At 51.6% G+C, this 26,357-nt stretch overlaps 1 protein-coding gene across 3 annotated transcripts in view; it reads right to left on the bottom strand.

Moving 5' to 3' along the window:
* PLEKHM2 (pleckstrin homology and RUN domain containing M2) overlaps positions 1–24,065 on the bottom strand; it is a 38,055-nt gene extending 13,990 nt beyond the window's left edge. The window contains exons 1-5 of one of the 3 annotated variants that reach the window (XM_060014949.1): positions 23,795–24,065; positions 2,032–2,138; positions 1,531–1,640; positions 861–960; positions 233–320 (exon numbers count right to left, since the gene is read on the bottom strand). In XM_060014949.1, the coding sequence (XP_059870932.1) occupies positions 233–320; positions 861–960; positions 1,531–1,640; positions 2,032–2,138; positions 23,795–23,854 (465 nt within the window). In that variant the 5' untranslated portion in view covers positions 23,855–24,065. Of the gene's footprint in view, positions 1–232; positions 321–860; positions 961–1,530; positions 1,641–1,973; positions 2,139–23,794 lie in introns of those variants that run through there. The other 2 variants (XM_060014933.1, XM_060014940.1) reach the window with 2 other exon arrangements.
* Positions 24,066–26,357: the final 2,292 nt, after the last annotated feature.

Raw genomic sequence — 26,357 nt, 5'->3', positions numbered from 1 at the left:
CAATGTGGGACAGAGAGACAGGAAGGAGTCCCCCAAACCAGGAATTCTGGCCAAGAGAGAATCACCTCAACCCCACACCGTTCCACTGGTCAGACCCTGAGCTGTTCCCTCACCTGAACGGAAAGGACGGCGCTCAGACTCAGTCACACCCGTCAGGCTCCCTGAGCGGGACCACGCGCCCAACCCGCCCGCCCCTCTGCCCCCAGGAGCAGCGAGAGCCGTGGCGTCTCACCAGGTCCAGGTCGAACCGAATGAACTCCAGCCCAGACACCAAGGTCAGGAAGAGGGTCAGGTGGTCATGGCTGCAGACCAGGGCATTCCTGCGAGACACGGGAAGGGGCGAGGGTAGTTCTGGGTCTGGTTACCAGCGCGGCCCCGCCTCCCCCGCAAGCCAGCTGCGCTGAGGTTCTGGCATGTGGCGTCCCTCCACCCCAAGCTTGATGCGGTCTTCACCCACCCCCTTCCAGCGCTCTCCGGCTGACTTAGGGGCCATACGACACTTTACTGCCCTGCCTGTCTTCAGATACGGGGCGGGGCCGCAGCAGCTCTAAATCCCCTGTTCCCGCGGCAACCCCAGCGGAGGCTGAGCCTCCAGTCAGGACTGAGGCCTGGGTGGGGGATCGGGCAGGGGCCGACTAGGCACCAAACCGCTCCCAGGAGCCCGGCCGGAACCAGCACACCTGGCCAGGGCCGTCACAGGCAAGCTCCCCTGGCCCTCTGGCCATCGCTGACGTGTCCTCAGCACGCACCACCAGGCTGGGCCTCGGGGTGCCACAGCGCGGTGTCTGCGTGTGACGGGAGACTTTGGGACGGGGCGCGGGCGCCCTGGAGCGGCGTGAGACAGCGCTCCGGACACTCACTTGACGTAGTACTTGTGCAGGAGACCCAGGTTCTCCTGGAACAGCCGCAGGTAGCTCTCCAGGGAGTTCTCGTTGAGGGCCAGGTACAGCCAGGCCCGGCCTGCAGACAAAGGGCAGGAGTAAGCCACTAAGGGGTGCTGGCTTTCCTTGGCCCAGCAAGGGCGGGAAGGGCAGCAAGAATGGCGGAGGGGAGCCAGCGCCCCAGCAGCCTTCTCTCCTGACGGAGCGCCGCACCCTGAGACCTTGATTTTCCCCGTCAGACCCTAGCCTGTAACTGGCCAGGAAACTTGGATGAACGGGGCAGATCGCAAACTCCAGGTGGGTTGAGAAGTGCAAGGACTTTTCACTGATCCTGTAGCTGACACTGACCCTGGCTCAGGGAGAGAGGCGAGACCCCGCCCACTAGGTGCTCGGGCTGGGATTTGGTAGGAGCCCCGCTCTCTTCAGCATCTCACTTTCCCTCCTCACAGCCACGATGCTCCGGCCAAATGTCATGTGCGGGACCAAGAGAGGCCTCGTGGAGGGCGCTGGCATTTTAACCAGCCTCCGCCACTGGACACCACAAGGCACTCGGCCTCCCGGGCGGACCCTGAGGTCACACCTGAGCCCCAAGCTGCCCACAGGGAGGGCGGGACTGGTCCCGTCGCCGAGTCCCCCCGGTACTACTCACTGCGTCCCAGGTTGGTGGCCACGTGCTGCAGCACCTCGATCTGCTTGATGGCCTCTCTCCGGGTGAAATGCACCACGAGCACCCAGTAGCCAGATGAGAGGTCTTGCAGTCTGAGAAAACAGGACAGGAGCTGCTATGACCTAAACGGGGCCACCCTGGGAAGCTGCAGTCAGTTGGTCCACCAGCCTTCGTGTCACGAGGAAGCCCAAGGCTGAAAGCAAGGGATTCCCAGCGGGACCCCCAGGCAGCCACCAGGCCTTCACACCATCATTTCATCGGTCGCTAATCCTTTCCCCAGTCATTCATGCCCGCTCAGAGACGGATTACTGGGATAACCCCAGACAGTCTGCAGCCCACCTGAGTGAGACAAATCGTTTTCTGCTAAGGGACAGAAGAAATAAAAGGCAGACGAGGCTAGGGACCTCCCTCTGAGGGCTACTCACGGGCTCGGGGTCCTGCCCTGCTGCTCTGTACTGTCCTCTCCAGAGGCCACCTCCTTACCCATAGAGCAGGGCGTGGTCCAAGTGCTCACACAGACGCTGCAGGACCTTATCGTGGTTCCGGATGGCAGGGGTCTCATCTTCACATGCAGCAAAGTAGCTCTGCAACTGAAAGGGAAAAAAGGAAGTTCCCCCAGATTAGAAATGGGTAATAAAGAGGAGGGCCATGGAAGTTCTGGAATCAAGAAGGGAGCCGAGAAAACCAGTGAAAGGATGTATCTGTGTTGACCAGCAGAGAGTCGACCTCAAACTGCCTACACCAACTGCTTATCCTATACTGCATGTTCCAGAGGCACAGGAGGACACGTAGAGCCCAGTCCCCACGAGGCACTCAGTAAGTGCTTGGCACGATGACAGCTCGACGCTGGTGAGGAATTCATGGTCTATGATGTGGGTCTCCGGTGGTACCAGGCTTCAAGCCAGGGCCGCCGAGCTACACAACTCCAGGGGCACTGCCTACAGTGCTACGTATATAAATGAACACTCAGTGCCCAGTGTAAATCCCCCTGCCCCACCCCTGGAGTTGGTCACACGGTGGCCCGGCCTGGAGCTGTCCCTCTGCACAAACTAAGGGCTGATGGACGTGGGCACCTGCTCCAACGGCCTTCTTGCCAGAGGCTGACATGGGACGCTGGACTTACCTGAGGAAGCCGGCCAGGCTGGATAAGGATCCAGGTACCTTGCCAGGCTCAGGTCAAGCCCCACACCAAGAAGGACACTGTTCCCAGGCTGGACTGAAAACAGGAGATTTGGCCAGTAGGCGAGATGAGCTGCAGCCTGAGGAAACCCCAGCAGGCTGACAGAGGTGAGGGCAGCTCGCTCAGCTCTGTTAAGGCCTAGAAAGCCCAGATCAGGACTGAGTTCTCTGCAGCCACAGTGAGGAGGGGGCCCTGTCAGGCGAAGCGCCGGGAGAAAAGTCTTTCCCACTTCATTGGGCCACACTCTGGTCTGCTGCTGCCCTTCTAATGGCCAGAAGGGGAAGAACACACAAAAAAGAGCACCCATCCCTGTACACCCGTCTCAGGTTTAAGCTCCTGGCTCTGGGGAGACGTGCTCTCAAGTTTTTTCTGGAAGCAGTGGTAGAGACAGCAGCAGCAGACAGGACACATCGACCACGCCTGCAAGCACGCGCTCTTGGCGAGAAGCCAACAATGCAGCTCCCACAACAAAAATAGCTTCTCTTACTCTGTGGCCTGGAGTAAGCCCAGCAGCCCTGCTGGCCCCGGACAGGCCTCGGTCCTGCAGGGTCTGCCCCTCCTTCCCAGAGGCAGGCAAAACAGAGCCCCAGGAGGAGAGGTTTCTAGAACTGAAAGAAAGAGCAAAGAGCCTACGAAAACTGCAGTGGCCGAAGGTATGCCTGCACGGCTTAGTACTGAGAACCATGACGTCGGGGGCCAGGTTTTTTTTTGTTATTTTTGTTTTTAATTTCAAAATCCAAGTAAATCTGAGATCAGAGATTCTTAGATGTTAGAACTGGAAGGATCTGTAGAGAACTAGTACAACTCCCTTATTAAAGAAGGAAAACAGAGGCTTATTTATTTTCTTGATTATAAAAGTAGCCACACCCACCATGCTTGAAAAACATGGAAAAGTTTAAAATTTTACTGATCTTGACGCGCAGACCCAGCGGCCATGGCTCGCGGGCCCAGCCACTCCGCGGCACGTGGGATCTTCCCGGACCGGGGCACGAACCCGTGTCCCCTGAATCGGCAGGAGGACTCTCAACCACTGCGCCACCAGGGAAGCCCCCTGATTTATTTTTAAACAGAGAAGGTGACTAAGGCCAACAAAGGTTAAGTCCTTCACTATGATTTTCAGCTAAGTGAGGGAGCCACAGCTGGAACTCGCACTCCTTTTTCAGGTCAAGATACCTTAAAAAATAAATATTCTGAAAGCAGTATTTGCTCATTGTAAAAGTTTAAGCAACATGGAAGTGTGTATAAATGTAAAGACCTCCTCTCCCCTGTCCCCCACTGGGAACAGCCTGTGTGTGTGCCCTCCCAACTCTTTTCCTGCATACATAGACTTAAAAAAAAGTGAAATGGGATCACACTGTACTCATTGTTCTGAAACCTTTTCCTTAATAGAAAAAGATTTAATAAGCCATTTTTCTAGACTATTTTGTCTAATTGATCCAATGTTTCTTCCAATACGTCAAACGTATACTTCCATATCATTACATACAGATCCACTCCATTCTTTTTTTTTTTTTTTTTGCGGTACGCAGGCCTCTCACTGCTGTGGCCTCTCCCGTTGCGGAGCACAGGCTCCGGACGCGCAGGCTCAGCGGCCATGGTTCACGGGCCCAGCCGCTCCGCGGCATGTGGGATCTTCCCGGACCGGGGCACAAACCCGCGTCCCCTGCATCGGCAGGCGGACTCTCAACCACTGCGCCACCAGGGAAGCCCGAAAAATGGTATTTTTGCAAAACTGAGTCTTTCCATCCATGAACATGGAATTTTTTTTCCCATTTATGCATGTCTTCTTTTACATACTTGGTAAGTTTTCCAGCTTTCTCTGGATAGGTCTTTCACATTTGAAGGGGAGAGGCTGCATACATACACATAGTACTAAGAGTTAGGGAACAGTCTGTAACCAGGAGACAATTTCTGCAAAAAGTATAATAGAAAGAGTGTATAACATGGTGGTGAAGAGCAAGGGCTCTGGACAGGAAACATGTGTCCAAAGACTGGCTCTGCTACTACAGAGCTGAGTAGCTTTGGCAAATTACTTAACCCTCTAACCCTCATTTTTTTCTCATCTGTAAAATGGATTCAAAAGATTGTTTAGAGCTGAGCTGTCCAATACAGCCAGCCACTAGCTACATGTGACTATTTGGATTTAATTAAATTTAAAATTAAACAAAAGTAAAAATCCAGTTCTTTAGTTGCACTAGCCCCATTTCACATGTTCAGTGGCTACTGTACTGGACAGTGTAGACATAGATATCAGTCCATTATTGCAGAAAGGTCTGTTGGTTTAGGGGATCAAATGATATAAAGCATGCAAAAGGCTTAGCATAGATCCTGGTAAGCAACGAGTGCTCAGTAAGCATTAGCCAAGATTCTTTTATCTATCTATCTATTGGCTGCGTTGGGTCTTTGTTGCTGCGTGCAGGCTTTCTCTAGTTGTGGTGTGTGGGGGCTACTCTTTGTTGCGGTGCGCCGGCTTCTCATTGCGGTGGCTTCTGTTGCGGAGCACAGGTTCTAGGCAAGTGGGCTGCAGTAGTTGTGGCTCGCGGGCTGCAGTAGTTGTGGCTCACGGGCTCTAGAATGCAGGCTCAGTAGTTGTGGCACACGGGCTTAGCTGCTCCACAGTATGTGGAATCTTCCCGGACCAGGGCTCGAACCTGTGTCCCCTGCATTGGCAGGCGGATTCTTAACCACTGCGCCACCAGGGAAGCCCCTAGGCAACATTCTTAAGAATAATGAAGCCACGGTGACGGTTCACGCAGCATTATTTACAACAGCCAAGCTATGGAAGAAATCTCAGTGTCCATTGACAGATGAATGGATAAAGAAGTGGTATATATACAATGGAATATTACTCAGCCATAAAACAAAACAAACAAACGTAACAAAACAGATACAGACTCATAGCTACAGAGAACAAACTGGTCGTTTGCTAGAGGGGAGAGGGGTGGAGGGATGGGCAAAATAGGTGAACGGGACTAAGAGGTACAAACTTTCAGTCATAAAATAAATAATTCACGGGGAAGTAATGTACAGCAGCAGTCCCCAACCTTTTCGGCACCAGGGACCAGTTTCGTGGAAGACAATTTTTTCCACGGACGGTGGGAGGAGGGGATGGTTTCGGGATGATTCAAGCGCATTACGTTTATTGTGCACTTTATTTCTATTATTATTATGTTGTAATATATAATGAAATAATTATACCACTCACCATAATGCTGACAGCAGGTGGAGCTCAGGCGGAAATGCGAGCGATGGGGAGCGGCTGTAAATACAGATGAAGCTTCGCTCGCCCGCCCGCCACTCACCTCCTGCTGTGCGGCCCGGTTCCTAACGGGCCATGGACCGGTACCAGTCCGTGGCCCGGGGGTTGGGGACCCCTGATGTACAGCATGGGGAATATAGTCAATAATACTGTAATAACTTTGTATGGTGACTTATCATGGTGATTTTATAATGAATAGAAATATCGAATCACTATGCTGTACACCTGAAACTAATATAATGTTGTAAGTTAATTACACTTCAAATAAATAAATAAACAGAAGCAACAGTGAACCCATATTCTCAGCCACACCAATGACACACCACTTAGCTAAACGTAAGTTCAGGGGCAAAGAAGACTCAGTGATGTTCTCTGCTCTCAAGAACCAGTATCCTGTTCACCAGCTCATTAGCAGGTGGTTCCAAAGCCTATTCTTTAACCACTCTTTTACAGCAGGTTGATAAAAATTTTCCATTATCTCAGGGAACAAGGAGACCTTCCATCAATGTGACAACCCAGCACAGTTCTTGAGAGGAGCAGGAAGGCGAAAGGGACTGTCTCTGAGTCAGTGACGGGAGCGTTTCGGGAGCTCTGCCAACAGCTTGAGCTCACACTCCGGGAGCTGGTCAGAAAGCACCACATAAAGATGCACAGCTGAAGTCTTCTTCCCCCGCCATGGAGAGGCAGCTGCGAGGAGCCACTCACGGCACCAGGAAGGTCACAGGCTCTGAAAGTGGGAGGAGAGCAAACATCGAGGCCTCATTTGAGGGCCCCTGAGCAAGCGAATCAATGAAATGAGGATAATGGACAAATTTTACTCCAAGTTACTCTTCAGTGACACACAATACTTGCTGGTGGAGCTACCACTGGCTGTAATTAGAGCCATCATTTATTGAATGCTTGTTATGTGCACTAGGAAGGCAGCAGACAACTTGGATTTTTTTTTTTTTTCGGTACATGGGCCTCTCACTGTTGTGGCCTCTCCCGTTGCGGAGCACAGGCTCAGGACGCGCAGGCTCAGCGGCCATGGCTCACGGGCCCAGCCGCTCCGCGGCATGTGGGATCTTCCCAGACCGGGGCACGAACCTGTGTCCCCTGAATCGGCAGGCGGACTCTTAACCACTGCACCACCAGGGAAGCCCTACAACTTGGATTTGAATGTGGGCTCTGCTACCCACTCACTGAGTGGCCTTGGGCAAGTTACTTAACCTCTCCAAACTCAGTTTCCTGCTCTACAGCCCTACGGGTTGCGCGAGGGTTCAGATAATACCTTAGCTGTTTATCAAAGAGCACGATGCCTTGGAAACACTTCATAAATGTTAGCAGCTGTGATGACGTACTTCGCAAACACTACTTAACTTAATCATCACAGCAACCCCGTAAAGTAGGTCACAGAGCTAGTAAGTGGTGGAGGCAGATTTTAAAGCCAGGTCTTCTCATCCAACCTGGCTTCAAGATCCCCGAGTCAATGACGTAGATAAAGTGTTGTTCTAATATGCTGTTCTAATATGTTGTAGGAGAACCCAAGAAAGTGAAACGCACTCCCCTCTTTTTTAAGTCACAGGAACTAAAAAGCCCACAGTGCACATGAGACCAGTGTCTTCTGCAGCTCTGCTTCCTGGAAGATGGATGGAGGAGAAAGGCTGGTGTGGCTCCTTTAAGAAGAAAGCTTGCCTGCTCGTTCCATCCTTTTGCCCCATGTTGGCCTCTTCCCAACAGTGAGGAAGTGCACTGTTTGGTTAAATCAGCCACAGTTGCTCCAGGAGGAGCTTTCCTCACTTCTGGGAAGAAATTCATCCTGCTGATCAGACTGCCAAGTGGTTTTGAATGTTTCCTTTATGCCCATGAAAGTTTGGGGAAAAGGCTGAAAATTTCAGAATTAGTAGGGGTCTAGAGCAGGGGTCAGCAAACTATGGCCAGTGGGTCTGCCTCCTATTTTTGTAAATAAAGTTTTATTAAAACACAGCCACACCCATTTGTTTTGTATTATCTACAGCTGCTTTTGCACTATGATGGCAGAACTGAGTAGATGAGACAGAGGCTGTATGGCCTGCAGAACCTAAAGTATTTACTATCCAGCCCTTTATAGAAGGTTTGCCGACCTCTGGTCTAGAGCCTTAAGCAGAGGTGACAAGGAATGCACACCTGTTACAGGCTGGGCCAGGAGATGTCTCTCGCCCAATGCTCAGTTCAGCAGTGGCCAGAAGAGGAGGCGCGAGCCTTGAAGATTCATATATTTCAACAAAGATTTACTGAGCACCCACTATGAATACACCAGCTGCTATTCTTATACAGAAGTCCCGGCCCTTGTAAAATGTAAATCGTATGCAAATACATAATATAGTGCCAGGGATGAATAATGCTATATAAAAACAAAGCAGTGATCAGGGGTCTGTTATAAATATGGGGTCAGAGAAGATCTCACTGAGGAAATGACTACTGAGGTAACTAGGGGAAGAGCATTCTAGTTAGGACAGCATGTGCAAAGGTCCTGGGGCAGGGGCAACCGGAAGGAGACTGGTGTGGCAAGGATGTGAGTGATACGAGCTCAGAGAACAGCCAAGGGCCACATCATGTGCAGGTGTACAGGCTGTGGTAAAAGACTTGGCATTTCATTCCTAGTTTGATGGGAAGTTATTGGAAGTCACTGAAAACAGGGAGGTAATATAATCCAATATGTATGTTATGAGGCTGCTCTAGCATATGTGTGGTGTATATACGGACTCTGGAAGGCCAAGGTGGAGGCAGAGAGACTGGCTGGGAGGCTATCACCAGTGCGGATGGATAATGGAGGCTTGGAGCTGGCTGTAGCGGTGGAAGCAAAAAAGGGTTAGACTTAAGAGCTACTCTGCAGGTGGCGCCCCAGGGACTTACTGATGGATTAGCTGTGCGGAAGGAGAGAAAGAAAGCTGCCAAGGATGATTCTAAGGCTTTTGGTCTGAGCAACTGAACGGCAGTGCCCTTTCCAGATCAGGTGGAGCTCTGCGCCGGCCATGGTAAGTTTGAAACATCTATCAGGTATCTAAGTGGAGATGTCAAGGAGACAGTTGTACAAATGGGTCTGGAGTTCAGAGGGAGGTCAGCGCCATCAGCCTTTGGATGGTATTTAAAGTTGTGGAATTGGATGAGATCATCTTGGGAATGCAGAGAGAGGAGCATCTGAGCACTACGCCAGGGCGCTCCAGTGTCAGACCAGGGGTCCTCCCGCAGTCTGCACGACAGGGCCACTTGGGGAACTGGAGGAAAAGAACAATGCCCAGGCGCCTCTCCGGATCAACCGGAGCAGAAACTCTGGAGGCGGGGCCCAGGAACCAGCATTTCTTAGTAACACTCCCCAGATAATTCGAATGCCCAGCCAGGGCTGAGGATCACTGCTTTAGACTGAGAAGGCGCAGGCAGCAAGGCAGTGGACAACCCGGACAGTGTGTGCTCCAGAAGCTACATGAAGACAGTCTGCAGGGGGAGGGAACGATCAGTCCATCGGGTCACGTTTCCACATAAAGGGAGGGGCCGGGAACCTGGATGAAAAGCAATCGGGGTGAAGAGAGAGGGAAGAAAGCCTGGGAGGAGTCCGCCACGGAGAGTCAGAGCTTTTTTGGGACCTGTTTCAAGCAAATGAGGTATTTGTAAACTGACATTGATGAGGCAAGTGGAACTTGAAAACAGGAGATGTTTGATGACACGGGGTAAAAATTATTATTAAATTTGGTTAGAAGAGAGAAAAGGAGAAGGAAGGAAGGAAAAAAGAGAAGACAGCAATACAGAAAACTCCTTTGATCGGCTTTGCCAGAAAGGTGGCAGGAAAATGGGGGTGGAGTAAAGGAGCCAAGTCCTTGAACAGGAAAGACGGGGTGGGATCCACTACCCAGGGTAGGGGTGGCCACAGATGGGAGCCCAGGTGGGCTGGTGAGCTTGATGGAGGGAGGGTGAAAAAATTCTCATGGGAAGAAAATTTAAAAATAAGCAAGGCAGGGCTTCCCTGGTGGTGCAGTGGTTAAGAATCCGCCTGTTGAGGCAGGGGAGACGGGTTCGAGCCCTGGTCTGCGAAGATCCCACATGCCGCAGAGCAACTAAGCCCATGCGCCACAACTACTGAGGCTGAGCTCTAGAGCCCATGAGCCACAACTACTGAGCCCACGTGTCACAACTACGGAAGTCCGTGCACCTGGAGCCTGTGCTCCACAACAAGAGAAGCCACTGCAATGAGAAGCCCACGCACCGCAAGGGAGAGTAGCCCACCCGCTCGCCGCAACTAGAGAAAGCCCGCGCACAGCAACGAAGACCCAACACAGCCAAACATAAATAAATTTTTTTTTTAATTAAAAAAACAATAAGCAAGGCCCGCTGAGAATGAAGAGAGAGAGAATAAGATTTAAAATTGTTTTTAGGGCTTCCCTGGTGGTGCAGTGGTTAAGAATCTGCCTGTCGATGCAGGGGACACGGGCTCGAGCCCTGGTCCGGGAAGATCCCACATGTCGTGGAGCAACTAAGCCCACGAACCGCAACTACTGAGCCTGCACCCTAGAGCCGGTGAGCCACAACTACTGAGCCTGTGCTGTAGAGCCCGCAAGCCACAACTACTGAGCCTGTGTTCTAGAGCCTGTGAGCCACAACTACTGAAGGCCACCGCAATGAGACGCCCACACACCTCAACGAAAAGTAGCCCCCGCTCACAGCAACGAAGACCCAACACAGCCAAAAATAAAGAAAGAAATTTATTTTTAAAAAATTGTTTTTGAAGCCATGGTTTCCTAAGAGTCCTTGAACTCAGGCCTCATCTCCAAGTCATGCTCCCAGGCCACACCCGGACCGGCTAAGCTGCTCTTCTCTCCCTGTTCCCGGTTCTCCGGGTGCACTTGGGCACCCAGGCCAGGAAGAGCTGGGTTCAGCTCACCCCAGACTCTCACGGCCAGGAGGCCGGTGCTCCCTGCTGAGCCCTCTGGGAAAACTGGCCATCACGAGACTGTGCCAGGCCCCGTGGCTGCAGGGACATGGGGGTGGCGCACTTCCGCAAGCCAAGAAATGCCTGACTCCGGGCATTTTAATCAGGGTTAGTCCCACTCTCTGCTTGGAGCTGCCACAGCCGGGCCCTCTCAGTCTTGTCTCTCTCCTGGACGCATAACCATGAAACAATTTCTAGTTCTATGGTCGGTACCAAGAAATCCTTCCAGAATGGGTCCCTAATAGGTAACTCCACGGCAGCTGTGAAAGATTAACAACGGCCAAGTGAAAATGAGCTGGTTGCAGGGGCCCTCCTTTCCTCCTCCCTGGTCAGCTGAGACCAAAGAGGCTGTGATGCTGCTCAGCAAACAGCCGGGGATCTGAAATCTCACTCTGCTCACCATCTGTACTGGGGCGGGCGGGGTGGGGTGGGGGGCTCCGCACGCCTAGGTTTACAGAGCAGGAGAAAAGTCCCTGCCCCGACAAAGGCAGGAGAGTCTGTGAGGCCGGACAGACCCAGGCTGGCGACACGCCCGTGTGAGCCGCCCAACCACTTAGGGGCTCACTGCTGGGCCTGCTGCATCCCTGGCGGAGGACATGGACCTTGAACACAGGAGAGTCTCCCGCTGCTCAGGGAGGAGGTCGCCGCGTACCAGCAGCTGCTCTACTGGCTCCACGGAGACCAGATGTATTTAGACGACAGAGTATTTAGAACGGCCTCCCCAGTGCAGGCCTAGGAAGTAGAAATCCAAAAGCAGAAAAGACCCCAGCTGAAGAGAGGTGGACTGCCAGCCGACCTCAGAGCACCTCTTTTACAAATTAAACCAAAGATGGCCCCGGTTACACGAGCTCAACTCAAACTCGGAGCCACCCTGAGCTGCAGGACCCACTTGGACACCTCATCCCAGGGCTGCCTCTCACCGGCTGCAGCTGGGGTGCGGCATGGGTGAGGGACGAGGCCTGTGGGAAGTGGGAGGTCTCTGCCCACCTTGCCTTTGGAATTCTAGCCACCGTGGGGCCCCTGCTGGGTCAAGCTGCACCTGTGGGCCTCGCGGACACTTGCTCTTCTTTCTGAGGCAGACCCTCCGAGGACAGGCAGAGGTCAAACTGTGTGATACCATTTATTACTTCTGGGGTTAGGATGTCCCCAAACCTGGATGCCTGGATGCCCCCAGGGAGAGGGACCCCACGAGGGCTCGTCCATGGCAGACACGGCTAAAGAAGGGTTGGTGCGGCCACCGAATCAACGTCCCCACCCTGATGCCGCACCAGTAGTTTGCATTGGCTTCAGACACAGACTCTCATGGATCTGAAGAGAAGGCCAGTGCTCACCACCCTTCCTCTCAAAAATAAATGTAAACAAATAAATAAATAATAAGGCAGGCAGGCTGGAGTCTTTTAAATCTTAGCAAAGCTTCTTAAAAACAATAATGCCGGGACTTCCCTGGTGGCGCAGTGGTTAAGAATCTGCCTGCCAATGTAGGCGACACGGGTTCGAGCCCTGGTCCAGGAAGATCCCACATGCCGCGGAGCAACTAAGCCCGTGTGCCACAACTACTGAGCCCGAGTGCCACAACTACTGAGCCCGCGTGTCTAGAGCCCGTGCTCTGCAACAAGAGAAGCCACCACAATGAGAAGCCCACACACCACAACGAATAGTAGCCCCTGCTCGCCGCAACTAGAGAAAGCCTGCACGTAGCAACGAAGACCCAACGCAGCCAAAAATAAATAAATAAATAAATTTAAAAAAAGAACAATAATGCCTGCTTTACATGATCCAAGGAAAGGAAGGCTACTGTCGACAGCATTTCTGGAAAGACTCTCCATTGGAATCGAAGACAAGGCTGGGCGCTGGCCAGGATGAAGAATTTCAGAATCTAAGGGCATAAGAGCCCTTAGAAATCACCAGTGGTTCGAGGATGGAGTAGAATCCTGTGTGTGGCGTGTTTTTTCAGGCTGTTGCTTGGCTTCCAGGTCTCTGGTGTTTGCGCAGGGACCTCTCGGGAGGGCCTCTTACCGTCTTCCTCTCCTGGAGCCTCTCATTCAGGAGGGTGTGGGGGGCAGTTAGAGTGAGCAAGGGAGAGGCTCTCAGTGAATGGAACTTTAACTGAATGCACTGAAAATCAGAAAAATAATCACTTAGCCAGAACCCTCATCTCATGGGTCTGGGAGGCTGGGGCCCAGGGATGTGAAGACGCTTCCTGCACCTCCTGGTTTTGTCCAGTGGTCCTTCTGCTTTACTGCAGCGTCTTGGCCCGGTGTGCTCAGATACCACAGAGGTAGCTATTCCTGGAGCCCCTTCTGCTTCCATCCTCCCTGGGGATAAAGTGAAGGTCAGGGGCACCTGCTGTGACCATCTGGAAAGTGCTCATCCCAGCGTCTTACTGAGGAGGACAGAGCAGTAGGGGTCTTGGGCCACTCCCAGGGCTCTATCGAATGGGAGCTGGGAGTTTAGGGGGGCGACGTCGGGAAGGTTCCAGCCACTTCCTTCCTAGACAACATGAGAATGTCCACAGAAGCTAAGGCCCACTGGGTGTCCACGGCTCCACCAACCCCAGGCAACCGCAATGTTTCTGACTCATTCTCCTCATTTTAAAATCCCTCACCTGAGATCCCACCCTACCTTAGCCTGGAAAATAGCTCATTCCCAATGACAATCAATTATAGTAGATTATAGAACTAGAGAACCCAGGCATCATCTCTGCACAAGAACCAGTCAGAGATCCTGCCATTCAGAAACGACGGGCCTGGTTTCTCGGTGGGCATGAAAAACACAGTCCTGCAGCCCATGCCCCTGCCCGGGAAAGGCCTGTGCCCAGGCTGGTGGCATCCTGGGACTGACTGGCACCACCCCATGTAGGGCTGCCATAAAGGGTGCGCTGTTTGTTTACCATGGCCTGCATCGTTCCTGAAGCAAGTTGGGTGAAATCAACGCTTCTTAACCGTTCATTTGCCACTAAATACACCCAATTATACAGCTTTCGTTCCCACCTCCCAAATCACTGCTCATTAGCCCCTTTGCTGGAGTTGGCAGGCTCTCTGCCTAGCTCTGCTGAAAGATATACTAGGGAAAAGATGAAAAAAGCAGGTAATTGGGAATTCCCTGGCGGTCCAGCGGTTGGGACTCCGTGCTTCCACTGCAGGGGACCTGGGTTCAAACCCTGGTCAGGGAACTAGGATCCCACAAGGCGCGCGTGGCACGGCCCAAAGGAAAAAAAAAAAAGCAGGTACTTGGATTATCCATGGATTTCATTTTTTGTGCTTTCTCTGGGGTGTTGGAACGATGACAGCAGGAAGGGACTAGCCTAGCTGGGCACAGATCTCTTGGTAACTGGGTACTTTGACAGAATATGGTTTCCAAAAGCAATTAAATGCTCCTCTTCCTGGCAGGGGAGTGTCCCAGCCCCGAGGTACTACGATTGTTCTGCCTCTGAACTCAGCACAGCGTTGACCTCTGATGGAGGGACCAAGGGCTCCTTTCAGAGTGGAGAGGAAAATGTAAGAGGCCCTCCCGAGAGGTCCCTGGGCAAACACCAGAGACCTAGAAGCCAACCAATGGCCTGAAAGAACACGCCGCAGGCAGGATTCTACTCCATCCTTGTACGCTGCGATGGAAGCCGAAGCTGGCAGGGCCCCCGCTCTCTGTTTTCTGAGCGCTCACATTCAGTGTTGTGTGTAGCACCGGCGGGAGGAGGGAGGGAGTTTTTCAAAGCCTCATTTTACTCAGTCTTCCAAAGCCTGGGAGCCTTCACTGGCTGTGTTCATCTTTCACTTCCCTCTTCCTCCGCCGTACCTGCAATGTCCCCCACCCAGACAACCATACCGTTGCTGAGGAAAATGGCCATCCAGTCACTGTCTAAATCACGACTTAGGTTGAGAGGTGAGACAGTCAGAGACTTTGGAGGCTGAAGGTGTAAATACAGGGTCAGGAAGTGTGCCGAGAGCACCATGGATAGGTTCCTGAAGGACACGTGGGAGGGCCTGGGGCAGGGCACACACCCCATCCGCTGTGATTTGTTTAACGCTGGTCTGTCTTCTAGAGTGTCAGCCCCAAGGGGGCAGGGGCTTGGTGGGCTCTGTTCACTGCTGATTCCTAGTGACTGGACGGGTGCCCAGCACAACACAGGCACCCATTTGTTAAGTGAACGGGTGGTTTTATAGAGGACTGGCCCACAAGACTGACCTGTGGGGATGGATTATCTGTTATAATTTCAAGACAGACATGATGGAGACGGAAAAGGCTCAGAGAAATGGAAAGAGCGAGAGCGAGAAACATGGTTCAGGTCCAGACCTGCCCCTTATGAGGGTTAGAATGTTGGGCGCGTTACTTTTCTAAACCTCACTTCCCCCGTGTATTAAACAGGGATCGTGAGCCATCCTGCAAGTCTGCTGTGAGCCTGACTGAGGAAGTGTGTGTGAACAGCAGGTGGTGAATGCATTAAGTGTACGGATTCTGCTACGATCACTCCCCTTCCTGTTAGCGTGTCTGGACATTTCATGCCTCAGTAGTCTGTAGCACCAAAAATACAGAACTTAGGGTGAACAGAAGTTGACTACTTTCAAAAGTTAAGTGTGGATTTCAAGTCTACATTAGCCCTTCCCTTGCTCTTACATGTTACTGGGTTTCTTAGACTCTTTTAGCTCTAACGCTTAAGTACAGATAGCCAGGGAGGAGGGGCGATTATAGGAAAGGACCACTTCCTTCCTTATACATTTCTATAATGTTTGTGACTACTTAGAAGCAAAAGGAATAAAGATGAATTACAAATACATAAGATGGGAGAATGTCTCTGTGGCAGAACCAGTTGCTTTGCTAGAAAGACAGAGGAGATGCTCTTGGAACCCTAGGTAGTCATAACAACCAACAGATCAATGACCTAAACTCTTAGCTCCAGCCAAATGGACTCTCCCAGAAACTGTCCTTCTTCCCCTGCCTCAAATGGAAGTTCTAGGACATCGAGACATCAAGCAAGCAGCAATGAGGAGGAGGACAGGGCTGGAAAGGAACGGTCACCCAAACCCGCCCCAGGGAGGAGAGCTCTGGGCCCAGGGTCGCTTACTTCGCCTTGTACTGGGGCGGGGGGCGGGGGGGGGGTCCCTGCTCCATCAGCACTGAGGTCACCCGGGAGAACTTTCATTTTTTTTTTAAATTTATTTATTTATATTTATTTTTGGCTGTGTTGGGTCTTCGTTTCTGTGTGAGGGCTTTCTCCAGTTGCGGCAAGCGGGGCCCACTCTTCATCGCGGTGCGCAGGCCTCTCACTATCGCGGCCTCTCCTGTTGCGGAGCACAGGCTCCAGACGCGCAGGCTCAGTAGTTGTGGCTCACGGGCCTAGTTGCTCCGCGGCATGTGGGATCCCCCCAGGCCAGGGCTCAAACCCATGTCCCCTGCATTGGCAGGCAGATTCTCAACCACTGCGCCACCAGGGAAGCCCCCGGGAGAGCTTTTTATCGAAGGGGGAAAAGGCCCGTTGCTTTCCTTGGACATAAGGGCACTGCCAGCCTCAGTGGCACCACACTCTCCTTGCCATGGTGGCAAATCCTGATGCCAGAGATGAGCCCTGAAGACTCAAGGGGGGAGAATGACCCACCCAGAGCGCCCCCAGCACCTACAAACGCCAGCTTTCTCCTTCCACAATGCTCGCACCCAGAATACCTGCTCCTTTCTCTCCACGTGGAAACGTCTTGACCACTCCACCCTCATTCAGCATTAGCTTTTAGGCCTGACGTTTCTGTCAGCCATTGGCAGCCTTTCAATCTTGCCGGGAAATTTCTTTTCCCAACGGGCTCCAGCCGGATGAGCTTTGAGGGGGACCCACAGGAATCGCCACTGCTCCCTCCGAAACTCCGTGTGTCCACTGTGATTACACAGACGGCTGGGGCCCACCCCGACTGAACGGAGCTGCCGCTGCCTGATGCAGACCTGTTTCTGCCTGGCCTCCAGTCATCAAACGGGGCCTTTCGAGGTGGATGAGGCTGATGCTAGAGCCAAGGCACGGAGGAGAAAGAGAGGGCCCGGGGTGTCCTGTGATGGGGTGGAAAGGACCACAATGTCACCAGCCTGCAAACAGAGCCCTAACATCAGAGAAGCATCTTGCAAAAGGAGAACCAGAGTAAAACTCAGGCAGGGCTCAGAAAAACCAGTGACCGCTTCTCCACTAGCGTCTCATGCTGGGCCTGGGTGGGGTCACTCGGGGGGTCAGGGGCACACCTAAGTGGTTCCTGCTTGGAACCACTCATCCCTCTCTAGGCAGCCTCCGTGATGTGAGAGCGGAGAGGAGGAGAGAGCTACTGCCAACCTCAGGACTCGGGCAGGGGAGGGGGAGCCCTTAGCACTTCTGTTTATAAAATGTGTGTGTGGATACTTACTATTTTATCGAGCTCTTTGCCCAGGTGACTCAGGTCATCAGGGGTTTTCAGAATGCTTAAGATTTTAAAACTCTTAAGAGTTTTTCCATGAAGCCAAGAGAACAAAACTATTGATTGAAATCAAATGGTCAGTGTAATTCCCACATAGATCTAACTACCACGCCCTCTCTGGGAAAGAGCTGCCCTAGCTCATTTTTAATGTACTGGCAGATCTAACCTCTCTGGTGGAGTGGAAAAATGGGCGCAAAGAGCCCACCACCGGACCCAGCCGTTTCAGCTGCACTGCCAGGCGAGGCTGAACAGCTGCAGCTCTTAGACCAGCGTCAGCAGACCCCGCTCGGGAGACCCCCGCTCAACGCAGGGTATGCCTGGCCGGAAATAGAAGGCCACTCAGAGCCCAGCCCGGTGGGGCAACCCGCCCAGACTGAGGGCGCTGGGGACCTGGGTTGTCCTCTGTGAGAGAAGGTGGTCCCGACCTAGGAACATTCTCTCAAGGAGGGTTACTTTATCAGTACATGTCTATTCACCCTGTTTAAGGGGATCCAAATTGGGGCTGAGGAGACAGAGAACTGGGGTCGCTTACTTTTCATTTTATACACTTCTGAGCTATTTGTATATTTTTTAAAACAACTCCTCATCTTCCTAGGCTAATGTCTCACTCTCTCATCGTAGTCAGTGTCCCTTGCTGGAAGCAATGTCACCTCTTTGGCAAGTCTCCTCTGACCACCCCCCTCTGCAGCAGACCCTCTGCCAGTTCACCACCTTTTCCTGACCGAGGCCTTTAGGACACATCACAATATGAAGGTCTTTGTATTGGTTTGTCTGCTAACTTATCACTTTCTCCTCCTGAAACAGGAGGGAAGGGGCAGGGCACAACCTTTGAAAGAATAACATAGCCCGAGGACATGACATAAACTGATTAGAACCAAATGGGTCCAAGATGGCCCCCCAAACCCGGAGCCTCAGTATATGCTTATATCAGCAAGCTAAATGACACACCCACAGGCGCCATGACAGTTCCAAGATCAGTAAGGATCAAAAAGTGGGCGGTGGCCCAATTCCTGGAAATCCCCGCCCCTTCCTAAAATAGCTGGAATACTCCCCCCACTCATTAGCCTATGAAATTACCCACCCCTATAAAACCTGACAACCCTGCACCCTCGTGCCTTCTGAGATGGCCCACGCTCTGTCTGTGGAGTGTTTCTCTCTAAATAAATCTACGTCTTACCTATCACTTTGGCTCTCACTGAATTCTTTCTGCGATGAGACATCAAGAACCCGAGCTTCATTAAGTCCTGAAACCAGGGGTGTGATCTCACTTGGAAGACTGTGGGTTTTGGCCGGGTTCTACCCTTTTAGGGCCTAGGACAGTGAGGACAGAAGGAAGGTGATCAGTAAATGTTTTTGAAAGACACACATCCAGTGGTATTTACGAGTGTCCATATTCATTCCACAAGCCTGACATAGTGCAAAAACCCAGTGACAATAGAGATTTCGTTGACTATGGGACTGGCCATCACACCAGCTTCTTTGAAAGCGATCCCTAGCCTACCCTGGGGAGGACACTTTTGTGCACAAATACAAGTAGCTCTGGGCCAAATCCAGCTACGTGTATGGCTTGTCTGTGGTTGCTTTTGAGCTACAAGGGCAGGACTGAATGGTTTCAACGAAGACCACATGGGCTGAAAATATTTACCATCTGGTCTTTGAAGAAAAAGTCTTGACAAACCATGAGCTTGAAGGAACAGAGAAGTGTAGTGTAAGACTTTGAAAACTGCACACGAGAAAATGGCAGGGTTCACACATACACTTGCAAGTGCTAATGGTAGCTGATACCTTATTCAGGCCTTGTTATGCATGAGATCTTGTACTCAGTGCTCTGAGTGTGTCATCTCCTGTAATTTCATTCTCATTACAACTATGAGTAGGTTCTGACTGCTGAGGCTAATTGAGGTACAGTGATTTGCCAGGGTCAACATGGTCAGTGACAAACCCAAAATTCAAACCCAAATCGAGGTCTGTGTACTTGTATTTGTACCCTGCATTTGTAACCTGCGTCTGTATCCACTGTGCTGGACAGCTTCGATGGAAAGCACTTTCCAGCTGTATCGAGGAGAACCCTCCACACTCCCGAGACTGCTCTGTCTCCTCTGTGTCCTCAGAAGGCCACCTGGATGTCCCCACTGCCTTGGGGATGTTAAATGCCTACTTTCTATCTTAAATGCCCACTTCTTCTCTGTCTCTGAATTCTACCAATTTGTCAAGACTCAGTTAAGCTCGCCTTCTCTGAGGCTTCTCCTTGCCTTGGTGACTTTTTAAATCCTCCCTCCAACCAATATATGAACTGTTGGAGGGCAGAGGCTGCCTTCCACTGCAGAGCCTTTGTTCAGATTGCAAGCGTATGCAACAGACACGCTCCTCAGAAACAAAACAAAACTCTCGTGAAACCCACTGCCTCCCCTCCCCTGGAGAAGATGCTATTTAGTAGAACCACATGCCAATTCAAAATGCCAACACTCTTTAACTTGGACGTCTCTCTTTAGCTATTAACAAATCGGGAACCACAAGCTTTATTGTCTGCATCTGGGATGTTTCATACTGCACTTGCCTTTTATTGTTATCATTATCATTTAACTGTGCTAACTATTAAACTCTCCACTTCTCTCTAACTCCCAGGAATCCTGCCTTCATATCAGAACACAGGTTCCCTGGATCAGCTACTGCACTGGTGTTACAGGGCATGTTCAGCATCACCAAATCTAGGTGTGAAAATAGCTGAACTCAACAACGCTGCTTAGGAACAGTGGTTGCACTTGGGGGTGTAGTTTCTGGGATGATGGCTGTGTTCGTTTCTGGCTCTAGGTGCTGGATATGTGGATGTGCTCACTTTGTGAGAACGCACTCAGCTCTACATCTAGGAGTGCAGGTATATTTTATTTTCTGTAGGTATATGCTATTTTCTGTAGGTATATTTTATTTCAATAAAAAGTTCTCAAATACCCTTTGCAAACATAGCTAACACACATGGATCTTTTTTTTTTTTTTGCAGAAATCACACCTCATTTTCTTCATGCAACGTCCGTATGAAAGGATCGGTTAGACCATTTTACTAGCGGTAGGATGGGCAAAACAGGCGAAGCAACTCTTAAGGTACCATATAACAAATTCAGGAGGGATTGGTGCTCAAGGTCAAATCCGACCCCAAGACGATTTGAACCGATTCCCATTAGAAGCAGATACTCTGACTCCGAAAACCAAATGCCCTTCATATGCCAGAATCATAAAATAGTTCTCTGAAACACAACATACAGAGGAAGTGGGTAACAAGGCCAATTAGCAACGTCTAGGTGGGAAGGTCGTTTAGCCACCTTCAGACCTTGTGAAAGGCAGGAACTGGCTCTACCACAAACAGAAAAAGCGACCACTTGTGCTGTAGACAGAATGTCTGTGTCCTCCTACAGGTTCATATGTTGAAATCCTAACCCCCAAGGTGATGGTGTTGGGAGGTGGGGCCTTTGGGAGGTGATTATGTCATGAGGGTGGAGCCCTAATGAATGGGATTAATTCTCTTATAAAAGAGACCCAGGAGAGCTCCCTCTCCCCAACCCCCCATGTAAGGACACAGGGAGAAGTCAGTGGTCTGCAACCCAGCCCCAAACAGAGCCCTCACCAGAACCCGACCATGCTGGGACTCTGTTTTCAGGCTTCCAGCCTCCAGAACTGTGACAGATAAATGTACGTTGCTTATAAGCCACCCAGTCTATCGTGGTCTGTTACAGCAGCCCCAACAGACTAAGACAGCTTACTAAGACTGGGTTAAGCACCAGGCTAAACACTGTACATACAGACTCTCATCAAATCTTCACAACAGCACTAATTTCATCCCTGCTTTACAGACGAGAAAACTGAGGCATGGAGAGGGTAAGGAACCTACCCAAGGTTACAGGGTTATTCATTGGCAGGGCAGGGGTTCTATCCAGGCCACCAGACTCCAGAACCCATGTTCTTACCCACGATGCTAGTCACGCCTCTTGTTGTGATTCACCCGCGGATGGGTTTCCAGCTTCTAGCGTGCGACATACCTTCTGATTCACCCTCGCTTGTCCAAACGCATCCAATGATAAGTGTCTTGTCAAGCACACCCAACTCCTTCATAAATGGCAGGCTGGTTCACAGAGTGGCTCTCTGCCCTCAGAAGATTCGTGCTTACACACATGTCCACCCCCTTTCTACCAGGACTTTCCCCATTTATTTGTAAGTTGGAAATCTAAAGATAAAACACGAGGCCTACATGAAGCCATAACCAGCCCAGATTAGATTAGAAAGGTCAGCAGTCTTCCTTTGTCTTCTATTACCAAAGATGGATTGCTTTTTTATTTATGTATTTATTTTAAAAATTTATTTATTTATCTATTTTTTTTGGCTGCGTTCGGTCTTCGTTGCTGTGCACGGGCTTTCTCTAGCTGCGGCGAGCAGTGGCTACTCTTCGTTGCGGTGCACAGGCTTCTCGTTGCAGTGGCTTCTCTTGTTGAGGAGGAGCACAGGCTCTAGGCGTGTGGGCATCAGTAGTTGTGGCATGCGGGCTCAGTAGTTGTGGCTCATAGCCTCTAGATCTCAGCCTCAGTAGTTGTGGCGCACGGGCTTAGTTGCCCCGTGGCATGTGGGATCTTCCCGGACCAGGGCTCGAACCCATGTTCCCTGCATTGGCAGGCAGATTCTTAACCACTGCACCACCAGGGAAGCCCCTGGATTTCTTTTAAACAAACCATTTGCTCATCCTACACTCCTTGAGTAAGCAAAAATAATACCGCATTGCATTAGCAAAGCTCAGGAAAACTAAATAAAACTTTCATTGGATGTTTGCAATGCTGCTTTTAGTTGTACTTTTAGAGGAACCTTTTAGTAAGAGCACATTTTGAATCGACTTTTCTTTGTATGCTACACTGATCTTTATGAAAGGTAAAATTGCTTGCCTATGTTGCTTTTGAGGAATTTAAGTGGGGGGAGAACACGGTTATTTATTAATTAATTAATTTATTTATTTTTGGCTGTGTTGGGTTTTCGTTTCTGTGCGAGGGCTTTCTCTAGTTGCGGGAAGCGGGGGGCCACTCTTCATCGCAGTGCACGGGCCTCTCACTATCGCGGCCTCTCTTGTTGCTGAGCACAGGCTGCAGACGCGCAGGCTCACTAGTTGTGGCTCATGGGTCTAGTTGCTCCGCAGCATGTGGGATCTTCCCAGACCAGGGCTCGAACCAAAACATGGTTATTTAAATACAAGGTTTGATTTGGGACTTCCCTGGTGGTCCAGTGGGTAGAATTCCACACTTCCAATGCAGGGGGGCTCGGGTTCGATCCCTGCTTGGGTACTAGATCCCGCATGCATGCCGCAACTAAGGAGTCCACATGCTGCAAGGAAGATCCTGCGTGCCGCAACTGGGACCCGGCGCAGCCAAAATAAATAAATAAATATTAAAAAAAAACAAATTTAAGGGTGATTTCATGAATTCTCTTCATTTTGGTCTGTTGAAGTAATTAAACCAATCTGATGAGCCTCCTCCTACCCATCAAGTCATCCCTGCCTCCACCACCATGTCACAGTTTCTGCGACTATCAGGTGAACTAGGAATTCAAATTAGGAAACATTCCAACAATATTCCTCAAATGATTATCAATTCTGGTTTGGTTTTAAGTGAATATGAATTCTACCTTTTGTCCCTTATCTGGGACCCTTCCTCAGATAAGCTGACTCCTTCACACATCTAGTTACATGCCCTTAATAGGTCATAGTTTTTCTCTACCTGGAACTGGGACGTGAGCTCTACTGCAAGGAGCCCCATACACCGTAGTGTCACCATGTTCCACAGGTCACTGTCCAAAATGCAAGGTGCTTTAGGTTCTCAATCAAAGCTCTGAAATAAGCCTCTTCAAAACTGCCATCCTTGGGCAAGATTTTTCAAGGAACTTCCCAAGACCAGAGGCAGTATCACCCAGAACTGGGAAGACTGGAAGCTGCTTATCACGGGCCTTCACCCAGACTGCCACTCCCGAGAGGCAAACACAGGGGAGATCGAGGATGCAGCGACGCCGCCCAGGGATGCTCTGCAGGTGGGGCCCTCCCAGAGCTTTTCTGCTGCTACCCCCAGAGTGGGGGGTCCTGGCGGGTGGCGGCCCCTCTAAGTGACTCAGGGCCCCCAGGCCTGGCTTGTAGAAGCTCCCAGGATGCTGACCTCAACTTTGTTTTTTAAAAATAGCTCGGAGGCAGCGGCGCTCACGTGAGCCGCCGGGCTTCCCCTCCAAAATCCCGGGGCTCCCGGCGGCTCCTCGTCCTCGGGGTCGCGGAGGGTGAGGGCGGTGTCCCGAGCCCCGGTGACAGGAGGGACCCCGGCCCGCGCGAACGACCAGGGGGAAGAAGGGGGCGCTGGATGGGGTCGGGGGCCCGGACAGGGCGGGCCGGGTTGACCTCGGGGCCCAGGCCGGGGAGGGAAGGCCGCGCTCACCTTCTTCACCGACAGCGAGATGTTCTCCAGGATTCGGTCCTTCACCTCCCGCGGCTCCATGGCGCCGCCGCCGCCGCCGCCGCCGCCGCCCCGCCGCCGCCGCTTCCCGCGCCGGGGCCCCGGGGCCGCCAGCAACCGCTGCCGCCGGCCGTACGGGGGCTCCGTCGTGCCGGCCGCGGGGCCCGGCGCCCACCGCCCGGCCCTCGCCTCGCCCGGCCCCTCGCTCCGCCGCGGCCCGGCGGCTCCGGAGCGCGGCCGGCGGGGTAGGAGGCCACGGGCTGTGCGCGGCGGCGGCTGCAGGAACTGATGTCAGGCGGGGCGGCGCCAAGGCCGGCGGTCGGGCTGGGACGCCGGCGCCGCGCCCGCGCCCGCGCCCGTAGAGCCGGGACACCGGAGACGCCGTCGGCCCTCAGACCCAGGTCCCCCGGCCTTTCTTAGAGACCCTGGAGGCCCTCCTCCGCTCCGCTCGAGGCCCCCGGAGGCCCCGTCGGACCCCAGGGATCTGGACACCTCGCCTCCCGGAGACCCCCACGGCCCAGACTCCATCGGTAGCGTCCCCTTCCTTAGCCCCGAGGTTCCCGAGAGCCCTCAATGCTCAGACTCCGGCTCTCAGGCCCCTTGGCTTCTGGCAGCGCAGAGACTCCCTCCCGGAGCTGCCCACAGACCCCGGCCGACTGGTCCCCACCGGCCAGCCTGGCCCTCACCAGCCCAGAGGACCCGGTCACTCCACTCCTCGGTTCCCCACCCTCACCTCCCGGTCCCAAACTTTCAGGCCACTCCGGGTCCTCGGTACCCCTCACCACCTCCAAAACACACCCTCTTCGCCTCACCTTCATCTTCGGTCCTGATGCCCCTGCCAATTCTCACCCCGATCCCACTTCTAAAGCTGGTCCACATATCCTGAGGGCCCCCCACTGCCTCAGCCCTGAAACCCACCGTAACAATTCCCCTTCTCCCCGCACAGCACTCTTCCCAAATTTCACCATGTTTTGCAGCCACTTATACTTAAGGTTCTCAGTCTCCTACCTGGCTCACTTACTCATTTGGTTCCCAAATAAGTATATTCCTGATACATCCATTAGTCTCTCCTTTCTATTCCTTTTTTTTTTTTTGTCAATATATATCATTGTATTTATTTTTTTACGCTTTTTAAAAGTTGAGATATAGTCATACAACATATTAGTTTCAGGTGCGTGACATGATTCAATATATGTATATATTGTAAAATGATCATCATCCTTTTTATTCTTAAGATACCCCAATTCTGGGCTTCCCTGGTGGTGTAGTGGTTAAGAATCCACCTGCCAATGCAAGGGACACGGGTTTGAGCCCTGGCCGGGGAAGATCCCACATGCCGCAGAGCAACTAAGCCCGTGCACCACAACTACTGAGCCCACGTGCCACAACTACTGAAGCCCATGTGCCTAGAGCCCGTGCTCAGCAACAAGAAAAAACACTGCAGTGAGAAGCCCACGCACTGCAACTACTGAAGCCCACGTGCCTAGAGCCTGTGGTCCGCAATGAAGAGGTGCCCCTGCTCTTCGCAACTAGAGAAAGCCCATGCACAGCAACAAAGACCCAATGCAGCCATAAATAAATAAGTAAATAAATAAAATTTATTAAAAACCAAGATACCCCAATTCTCAGCTATAGCTCCCCAGTTTCTCCTCTCCTCTGCTCAGGCTACACTTCCCTCAGCCTCCAAAACCCACTCACCCCAGCACTGATCTGAAACACCGATTGTACACCTTATCCTAGATGGACTCCACCCTATACACACCAGAAAGATATCTCCCCATCCCTCAGTTCCCCAGGAAGGACCCAAGATGGTAGTAGATATTTTTTGTTTTTATGTGACTGGATAAGGGGACAAAAGTATGTGTCAGGAAAAGGAAGGAGAAACAGATTGCTGCATTCTATTACCACCCAGGATCAGGATCAAGGGCAAGAGTTCTTAGTACCAACGACGATGATAATGATGTGTTGAGTATTGACTATGTGCCATGAACTGAACTAAGTGCTTTCCATACATTTGTCTCATGTATCCTCAAATAACAATTCTTGGGACTTCCCTGCTGGTCCATTGGTTAAGACTCCATGCTCCCAATGCAGGGGCCCTGGGTTCAATCCCTGGTCGGGGCACTAGATCCCACATGCTGCAACTAAGAGCCCACATGCCATAACTAAAGAGCTGGCTCAGTCAAATAAATAAATAGATAAATAAATATTTAAAAAAAAACTCAAATAACAATTCTTGTACCCATGGATAAACTGAGGGGTGAGGGTAATTTGCCTAAAATCATACAGCAAATTGTGGAGCCCAGAAACAATTTGTACCCTTTTCTGAGCCAAGGATCCCTTTACATTTCTTCGTACTATTCTAAGAGGTAGCCCTACAGGGACTTGGTCTAACTCTTTAGGGAAAGAAGTAAAATCCCTAAACCCAGGGTATTTTCTTTTTTTTTTTTTTTAAATCAATTAATTAATTATTTATTTGGTTGCATCAGGTCTTAGTTGTGGCAGGCGGGCTCCTTTGTTGCGGAATGCATGTGGGATCTAGTTC

The sequence above is a fragment of the Delphinus delphis genome, chromosome 1 (genome assembly GCF_949987515.2).
Source record: "Delphinus delphis chromosome 1, mDelDel1.2, whole genome shotgun sequence".
NCBI classification, from domain to species: domain Eukaryota; kingdom Metazoa; phylum Chordata; class Mammalia; order Artiodactyla; family Delphinidae; genus Delphinus; species Delphinus delphis.
The sequence above is the reverse complement of the archived record's forward strand: the minus strand, read 5'-3'. Positions and strand labels throughout refer to the sequence as shown.